Source organism: Lucilia cuprina, chromosome 4, assembly GCF_022045245.1.
Source record: "Lucilia cuprina isolate Lc7/37 chromosome 4, ASM2204524v1, whole genome shotgun sequence".
NCBI lineage: Eukaryota > Metazoa > Arthropoda > Insecta > Diptera > Calliphoridae > Lucilia > Lucilia cuprina.
This window is the reverse complement of record NC_060952.1, coordinates 43,539,142-43,549,552: the sequence shown is the minus strand read 5'-3', so window position 1 is coordinate 43,549,552 and position 10,411 is coordinate 43,539,142. Positions and strand designations below refer to the sequence as shown.

Genomic DNA, 10,411 nt, shown 5'->3' with positions numbered 1-10,411 from the left:
TCGATTTAATATTTAAAAATATTGCATAAAATTTATAATTCTAAATATGGTCAAAACTTTTGTATTGTAGCTCACCATCAAAAAAGATTTTTTGTCATTCCATTTGTAACACATCGAAATATTCCCCTTAAATTATATTTAGGGCTTTATTAGATTCTGAGACGATCTAACCACAACACGGCAGAAAATTCTCTATTGACAATGTTTGTTTGGTATTGAAAATTGGAAAAATCGGTCCACGTTTTCACATTGACCCCATGAAAACAGTTTTACCAGTCATAACTTTTTAAAAATACCAGTAACACGATGGAATTCTACGTAAGTAAATCTTATGAGAACGTAAATCTATTAACCAAAGTTTATAAGGATGGGACCATAATTGACCCAATCCCCAATATAAAGTCTACTTCCGAAAATATCTTTAACGCTAATTACTGGCTCAAAAATTATATAAAAAAGTTTGTATGACCCAAAATCATTTAACTAACCTTTTGTGAGGATCGTTCATAATTGACCCTGCCTTCATAAATTTACTTTAACACTTATTTCTTTCCAAAAATGCATATTACAACGATGCAATTCAATATGTTTTGTATGAGCCAAAATCTCTTTACATACATTTGTGAGAATCGGTCCACAATTGACCCAAATATAAGTCATGACAAAATATTAGCCATGTCCGTTTGTCTGTCTGTTGAAAGCACGATCGAAATAGCTAGACTGATGAAATTTTACACAAATATCGGTCCACGTTTTTGTATACCCCATGTAATATTCTATAATATGTGAAAGCTGTTTCACAATCATAACAGTTTAAAAAAATCCTAGTATAGCGATGAAATTCGACAAAAATGGTTCATATCAGGCATGAGGGGTAATGATTACATTAAATAATTCACAACATGGTCAATTACAATTACTTGTAATGTGAAATTGAGAAATAATTACAAGTAATTGTATTTGGCTTCAATTACATTTTTCAATCTTCAACAGGTAAGTTTTGAATTTTTGCTTTACAATTGCTATTTGATTCTTGCAATAAAACTTGTAGTGACTGTTTTTTTAACACATCATGATTAAGAGTAGATAAAATTCGGCACAGGCGAATATAAAAATCTTACTATAATATCTCTTGGTGGAACCATTAGAAATTTTCGTCTCATACGGCACCAATCAGGAAAAAGTGTGAGTTAAAAAAATTAAGTTTAAGTGACATATTTTTTATTAAAATGTCATTATGCAGAGAGCAGTCCTTTAATTTTTTCTTTGTAAATTTCAGCTCTTTGTTTTCCCCTAAAAAAATGCAAACATTTCCTCTGTAATATATACATCAAACGATGCGTATTTAAAAATAAAAAAAAATATTTTAATTTTTGTCGATCATTTATGGACTTAATATGAAATATATTTTCGCTAGAAGCGTATCCGACCTTCATTGACAGCATTGAATAAATATCTCATATGCTTCGCAAAATTATCCAAATGTTATAAAAAAAGTTGAAAATTTAGTGTGGCAATATCTTAAGTTCTGTAACATAGTTTTTTAAAGGAGGATTTCGACATTAGTGATATTCATACAGTTGTCGAAATTTTTTACATAAAATTCGAGAACTGTAGCAGTTGCAGTTTCTGAGTTATGATACTCTTAGTACATTCTTTTTTGTGGGCTTGGTATCTCTCCTATTTGATAGCCGATAACTCCTTCCCGACAAACAGGAAGATTCTGGGAAATTACAATAAAATCGCACCAGCCAAATAAACACAAATTTATTTATATCTCAAAGTATTATTTATATGTAGTATACTATGTACTAATGTGAGTATAAATAATGTTAAGTCTTCTATTAGAATTAAAAATGTGTTAATAAGTTTCTAAACAATAGGATATTACAAGCATTTGTTAATGTTGATTCAAATAATGTTTATTTATATTTAGAACTGATCAATTTTATGTTGAACACCAATTTATTAAACAAACAATAAAATGTTATTGCCTTGTAGAAAACGTGTCTGGCCTCAAGCAAATTTGTAACAATGGCCAAGATGTCATTTTAATGACACAGACAAACAGACTCAGAGGCAAAGAAAATAAATAAAAGAATAGACGGACGAACGGAGAAATATAAATTTGTAGAGGGATATAGACATACATATTTAAATATAATTTACTAACTCTGGGTTGTAAATCATAACAGTCAGTCATAGAGAGATAGATTTTGTTGTTTAAAAACATGATTTGTATGTAAATTAATTTCTTAATTAGATGCAAAATTAATTTTATCAAACAAGTAGAAAATCAACAACAACTATATGAAAAAACAACAAACTATTTATTACAATGTTTTACATATGACACACAAACACATACATTCATACATATTGATATGAAGATGAACTAACTTCAACTATTTGTATGTATATGTTTAAAATTTATATCTAGGTTTTGTGTTAACTTGGCTTAGGGCGGCAGATAAAAGAGAAAAAAATAATCAAAATCTGTTAAACATTTGTAACACAAAAGTGTTTTTTTAATATGAATATTTTGCATTCCATTATGCAAAAAAGACAACAAACCTGGTTGTTTTTTAGCAACAAAATTAAAAAATATGTATATATGTATATTCGAAGAGATGTAAATAGTGATAACTGTGATGGGTAGGAGTTTACCATTTGAACTTAAATCATCTGTCTTTAAAAGTGTATTTAAGACAAAATGGAAAAATTTTAAATTTGTGTATTTATGTTTAAAATATGATAACCAAAAGTGTAAGAAAGATAAATGTTACATAAATTATTGCTAAAAATTTGAATTTTCGGTTATTTTGGTTGCAGTTTTTTGATGGTCAACCGCAAATTACTTTTTTGGTTTGGAACATAAATTTGAATATTTAAATAAAATTTTTGTTTATAAATACCCTACGCTTTAAATTAAGTATACTTTTGAACTTCAGATGATAAAATATATGGTGTAATATAAAATTTTTTAGGATCAATTTCTAAAAAATTTAAAAATACTAGGATCATGGGTAAAATTATGTAATCTTCTTATGTTTTATTCAGAAAGGAAATCCAAATAAATAAACATTTTGACTGGTTTAAGTTTTCCAAATTAAATGCTACGAAACTAATCGACAGAAGCGTTATTCTTCGCATAAAATCGAATGAAATATAGCGCCAAGTGTCTCTCATTACATTGCTCATAGAACTTCAATCTATGACATACAAAGTGGGTCATCGTATTTGATGAAATATAACTATGTACATAAATTACAATTCTATGTAGGGTACAGTTTAATCGACGTTAACCGCAGATTGTTTAAACTGCTTCTTTGCTTTATCATTCCGTAATTTGACGAACATCTTTTGTTTATTTTAATTCGATTGATATGAATAGATTTTATGCAAAAAACCTTTAGGTTTTGCGGTTTATTGTGATTAATAATTCGTATTAAAAATGTCATATTTGTAATTTTGCAATTTTGCAATTTTGATTATAATTTCCCCATAGCTTTTTGTTTGTTAGTTTTTCTATTTATAATGGCGATGTAAATAATAAAGGTTATAAAGTTGGTATTCATAATTTTTAACTTTTAATAAGTTGAGTGAAATTTCTCTATAAAATCAAAAGCATATGCCGTATTTCACTTAAACATCAACTAATCGCCTCGGCTACATCTTTATTAAATCTTTTCTTAATTTGTGTTCAAAATTTCTTCAAATAAAAAATGCGTGGATTTATCGTAAGTGATGATGATAATTAAATGTAATTATAAGTGATGAATAAATGTGTTTTCACAAAGGAATAAATATGATAAAAAAACATAAAAACTTTTTTAGACTTTTAAAATGATAAATAATTGTGTCTACAAAATAATTAACAAAGATTTTAATTCATTTGATTTAGTGTGATTAAATAATTGAAAAAAATAATGATGTACATATTAAAAACAATTAGCAAAAAAATTTATAAATAAATTAAGAAACCACATTCCAAATATTCTAAATTTTTTTTTTACATTTTATAGATCATTATCTGCCTTGCATTTGCACAAGCTGAAAAATTGGGATACAATTACGGACAAAGTGGATCGCATAATGCATTTGAAAGCCGCTTCCGAAATCGAGGAAATTCAGCCTCAAACCCTACAACAACCCCTTCAATATCCAACGGAGTTGAGACTGGACTTGACAATGGACTTAGTAGATACCCTACCGATACAGTACAATCAGGACCAGTAGAAACGAACTATAATAAGGAATTCTATTCTTACTCCGCACCCGAAGATGACTTCAATGATATTGCAGCGGCACAACGTTTAGCAGCAGCCATGCGTAAAAATCTTCGTGTCGTCTTCATTAAGGCTCCTGAAAATAATGGACTTACCAATGCCGCCCTTCAGTTGGCTCAACAAAATGCTGAATCGAAAACCGCCATCTATGTGCTGACAAAACAAACTGATATCGGCAGTTTGGCCAATCAACTACAAAATCTTCAACACAACCCTGAATCGAAACCAGAGGTACATTTTGTTAAATATCGCACTCCTGAGGATGCTGTTCGTGCCCAACAAATTATCCAACATGAATATGATGCTCTCGGTGGTTCATCACGTGTATCGAATGAAGGTGTTGCTCCTGTTTTGGATTTTTCTTCTAAAAAAGTAGAAATAACATCAAACAACAAAGTTGGTTCCATTGAAGGTATTGCAGCATCTTTAAATGCTTATCTGCCACCAAATTCTAGGCATTAAATTGTTTATAATTTTCTAGTTATTTATACTGTTCCTTTAGTTATAATTTTATATTTAATTTAAAATAAAGCTGTTAAATAGTTTTAAAAACAACATGAACAAAGCCTATTGAAAATTTCTAAAATTGATCCGTTCATTTAAATAGCTGCCATTTATTCGGATGTTCCCAATATCTTATAATTATGTAAAATTTAAAAATATATATTTTAACAAAACTCAACTTAACTAAGATTAAATTAGAAAGCTAATTTCAACATAATCGAAACTCTTTTGACCTTAGCCCTATAAAAATTTCTCATTTACCACGTTTAGTACCATCAAGAAAATATGGATATTTTTAGTGCGGATTTTTATACCCTCCACCACCATCAGTGGTGATAGAGGGTATATATAACTTTGTCATTCCGTGTGTAACACCAAGAAATACTCATCTGAGACCCAACAAAGTATATATATTCTGGGTCCTTATCAAATTCTGAGTCGATCTAGCTATGTCCGTCTGCCCGTCTGTTCGTCTGTCCGTCTGTCTGTGTAAAACACGCTCACGATAAAACGAAGCAATAGAATTTAAACAAATTCACCCAAAATGTTCTTTATTTTCCTAAGTTGTTTGGTATTGAAAATGGGCAAAATCGGTTCACATCGGGAAAAGTTATAAATCAAAATTTGAAACAACCTCGAAAAAAATAGGCATTTTTTACACATTCTGATGAAATTTTCTCTAAAACTGTGCAAGAAAATTCCATAAAAATTGGCATACATTCGTTTCCACACAAGAGCTTAATCTTTGCGTAAAATCGCCAGAATCGGTCCACAATTTCATATACCTCCCATACAAAAGTACAAATTCCCGGAAATTTGGTTTTTTGTTAATAACTTCCGTCGTAATGTCAATATCTTCACAAAATTTTAGAAATCAAAATTTTATGACAATAGAATTTATTCAGAGGAAAAATTTTTTAGATGGGTCCATAATTGGTCATAGCTCCCATACAAGGTCCCCTCCCGAAAATCACTTAAACGCGCATATCTCATTACTAAATTAAGATATCGATATAAAATTTGGTACAAGTATTGCTCTTATATACAAATATAATACAATTGAAGATTTTTTCGATCGGTCCATATTTGGTCATAGCTCCCATACAAGGTCCCCTCCCGAAAATCACTTAAACGCACATAACCCATTACTTAATTAAGATATCGAAATAAAATTTGGTACAAGTATTGCTCTTATATACAGAAATATTAAAATTAAATCTTTTTTGGATCGGTCCATAATTGGTCATAGCTCCCATACAAGGTCCCCTCCCGAAAATCACTTAAACACGCATAACTCATTACTAAATTAAGATATCGATATAAAATTTGGTACAAGTATTGCTCTTATATACAGAAATATTACATTGAAAGTTTTTTTGGATCGGTCCATATTTGGTCATAGCTCCCATACAAGGTCCCCTCCCGAAAATCACTTAAACGCACATAACTCATTACTAAATTAAGATATCGATATAAAATTTGGTACAAGTATTGCTCTTATATACAGAAATATAACCATGAAAGTTTTTTGGATCGGTCCATAATTGGTCATAGCTCCCATATAAGGTCCCCTCCCGAAAATCACTTAAACGCACATAACTCATTACTAAATTAAGATATCGATATAAAATTTGGTACAAGTATTGCTCTTATATACAGAAATATTACAATGAAAGTTTTTTTTGGATCGGTCCATAATTGGTCATAGCTCACATACAAGGTTCCCTTCCGAAAATCATAAAAAACGCACATAACTCATAACCAAATATTGATATCCATACATTTATCAAAAATTTTGCTCTTATATACATAAATTCACTATAAAATTGTTTTACGATCGGTCCATATTTGGTCATAGCTCTCATACTGGGTCCAGAAAATCACTTAGAATCACAATATTTATTACCAAGTAATGATATAGATACAGAATTCTGAAATTTTGTCTTTATATATATAATTGGACATAGCTCCCATACAAAGTCCTTTTATGAAAATCTCTTAAACGCACATTACTTATTACCAAATTAAGCTATTGATACATAATTTGGCAAAAATATTAGTTTTGTATACTTCTATTTCTCCTAAATCTTTCACACACATACATACAAATTACATGCAAATTACTAAATTTATAATGTTCAATAAATCTTGGAATTGTAATAGATTTAACTTTTGGGATTTTTTCTATTAAAGACATGAGAAAACTTATTTTTACAAATATTTGATCAATTCGAAAATTAATAACATAAAAGTAGCTGGTGGAGGGTATTTAAGATTCGGCACAGCTGAATATAGCACTCTAACTTGTTTTATTTTAAAGCATATATTTTTAATTTTTGAATGCAAAACCATCCTTGCCTTGTTTATAACAGACAGAGCGAAATTGATCGGTTTAAATTAACCAAAACACTACGATTTTACAGAAATGTATATTCTTAGCACCCCTTTATACAAGTCCTTTGTTAATTAATTGTTAATTAAAGCTTTTTATCGTTTGACTGAAATAACAAAAATTATTACCCTCTCAATGCACTCATTATTTAAGAACAATGGCTTAACCATATTTAACATGAAATTGAAACAAAAAACACACAAACTAATGTTTTTAATCAAAACTGATTGTCGTCCTTTTGAAATGAAAATTGTCAAATGAGTCTTAAATATTACGGTAATTAAGTTGAACAAAAAACTTTTAAATTGTCCTGTCAACGAATAGCAAGAACCCATGGTGAAGCAGACGCCCAGCTGAGAGACACATAATTCAACGATTTTCTAAAGACTTTGATATTCAGTCCTGTAGACATTATTGTATAGTATACATTTATTCACATGAGTGTAGGTGAAATTCATAGACCAGAATACAATAAAAGGTGAGACAGACAGAAAATGCGTGAAGGTATCTTGTGTTTGTATATGAAAATAGTCACAAATCCTTAGGAAGCGTTTTATTAATTTTATAACATATTCAACACCAGCTATAATAAATGATATACATACACCTACAATAAATATCTTTCACTTATAGGTCTGGATAGAGCATTAAAACGTTTTGTGGGTAAGTGAGAGCTAGAACTGTAGACAGACACATACTGTGAGACATCTATGATAAAGTTGTCTACAATACGAATGCAATATCAGTTTACCATATAATAGTTAAACTCATATACATACATAGGCGAATTGATCAGTTATTTAATATTCAAAAATTCAAAAAATTTTTAGAGTCATACGCGAAAGTTGGTTGACTCTACAGGAATTATGGATCTATTTTTATTATTTCTGCAAAATTTTATTTACTTTAAAAAAGACCTACTTCTCAACATTGTTGACAAATAATGTAAACATATTAGTGTTATATGATAAATGTTCACTAAAGCCACGTTCATACTTATCAAATATTTGGACGAAATGATGTGACCTCTAAATAATCGACATTTTAATTTTTTATATATACAAATTTATTTATACAAACAAAATTTATTATTAAAATTGTCACTTTAGAATGATTATATTTTGTTTCAGCGTTCTTTGCAATTACAAAAATCAAAAATAAATATAAAAAGCTGTAGTTACAGAATTTTTGTCAAATATTTGTTAGGTGTGAACATGGCTTAAGATATTTTATTGTTGGTTAATATATAACTGTGTCATATAATGTGTAATAGAATGGGTGTTCCGTCAGGAATTTTGTACTTATTTCGATACCTAAGGAATTAAATGTATAATTTACATGAAATAAAAAAATGCTGTAAGTAATATTTACTCACTTATTATATGTACATTATTACAAAATAATTTCCCTTTCCTTGATATAGCCGAAATTTCAGCTCGATTAATAAACGTTAACTCGTGCCGCTAGTCGTTCAGAATTTGAAAAATCAAATTTTTTGGCCAAAAAGCTAATATATGAAGCTATATCTCCAGAACGGTAATTAGTAGAAACACGCTTAGTACCTCAAAACAAAGTTAATATATACATAATTCTTGTTACTTTAAGTCAAACAAAATTGCAACAGATTTCGTCCCCAAAAACCTGACCTGGTCGCAGTAGGAGCATACTTCGTATATACAAATGAATGTGTGTTTGTTTAAATGTTACAGACTAATAAAGGGCTGAACCGTTTTTTTTTTTTTGAGCGTATTTCTGTATGTCTGAAATAGGTAATAGGCTACTTTATTTGAAATTTTATTTTGAAATTTTAAGTAAGCGAGGAGCCACGCCCATAGAAGGAAAATATAAAATTCGTATATTTGAGATATTATAACATTTAGAGCCCTCAAATTTTGTCGCAGCCACCTTAGTGACAAAATGATTATTTAGGATAAAAAGTGGGCGGACTAGCATTAGGGGGCGTGGCACTTCCCATATAAATTAAATAAAAAATCGTTTATCTCGGAAACTATTACAGTTAGAATCTTCAAATTTTGCACGAATAACTTTATCATCCATGTAAACATTTTGGGTAATAAATTTTTGTATTAATTAAATACAAAAATTCGTTTTTTTTTTGAGAATCTAATAGAACTAAATTCTAATAGAACTAGATTCTTCAAATATTGCAAAAATTACTTTAATATTCATCTGAACATTTTGGAGAAAAAAGGTCGGACCTTGAGCTTGAATCCCCCACATATATTAAATAGAAAAATGCATATATCTAAGAAACTATTAGAGCTATAATCTTCAAATTTTACATAAATAACGGCCGAACATTGAACCATATATATGAACCATATATATGAATTAAAAAAAAATTTGTATATCTTAAAAACTGTTAGATAATTAACATTTTTCATAGATAGATAAAAATTGGCGATGGATAGAAATTAATAAACTTGCAATAATAATCTGGAAAACTATTGTAGTAAGAATTTTCTAGATGGTAAAATAAAAAATATTGTTTATCCCATGGCATTAGAATATAAATTATTTTTTTAAGAATAAATGTATATATTAAATTTTAGCAAGTAAGAAATAAATAGATCATTAATGTATTATTTTAAAATTTTAATAAAATATATTGTCATCAAATAAAAGTATAATAAAACTTTAAGAAAAAATGCATAATTTAATAACTAAGTAAATTTTTTTTTTATTATTATGTATTTAATTTCGATTCTGTTAGCGAAGCACACTAGGTATTAGCTAGTATAATATAAATTATGAAGTGCAATATTAGCTTTGTTTTAAGGAACTAATCATGTTTCTATTACATATAGTTCTGAAGTTATAGCTTCATATATTAGCTTTTTGGTCAAAAATTTGGAAATAATTTTGTGGGGTTAAGACGAGGAAGATTCCGACATTTTCTCCCCATATAAGATCCGGTCTGTCTAACGTTCATATAGGGTAATTATTTTTATTATTATATTTCCGATTTTGAGGAAATTCAGTACACATATCCTTAGTATAAAAACCATGTTTAAAGTTCTCCAAAATATAAAATTTTTGTACTCCGCACTAATTATAATTATACAAAAAATTTTAGTTCGCAACAATTTGGTAACTTTATACCTATTTTTAAACAAAAAACCTCGCTTCATAACGAATCTTCAGATAAACATACAATTCATACAATTTCTTTTTTTTAAAGAACATCAAAAATGATGTGTTGAAA

The 10,411-nt window shown here is 28.7% G+C and overlaps 1 protein-coding gene across 1 annotated transcript; it reads left to right on the top strand.

Moving 5' to 3' along the window:
• Positions 1-3,725: 3,725 nt before the first annotated feature.
• Positions 3,726-5,194, top strand: LOC111674612 (the record flags this gene model as incomplete). The annotated part of the gene is made up of 3 exons (XM_046949777.1): positions 3,726-3,740; positions 4,026-4,665; positions 5,157-5,194. Coding segments are annotated over exons 1-3 (693 nt in total), but the record flags the coding sequence as incomplete, so codon positions are not given.
• Positions 5,195-10,411: the final 5,217 nt, after the last annotated feature.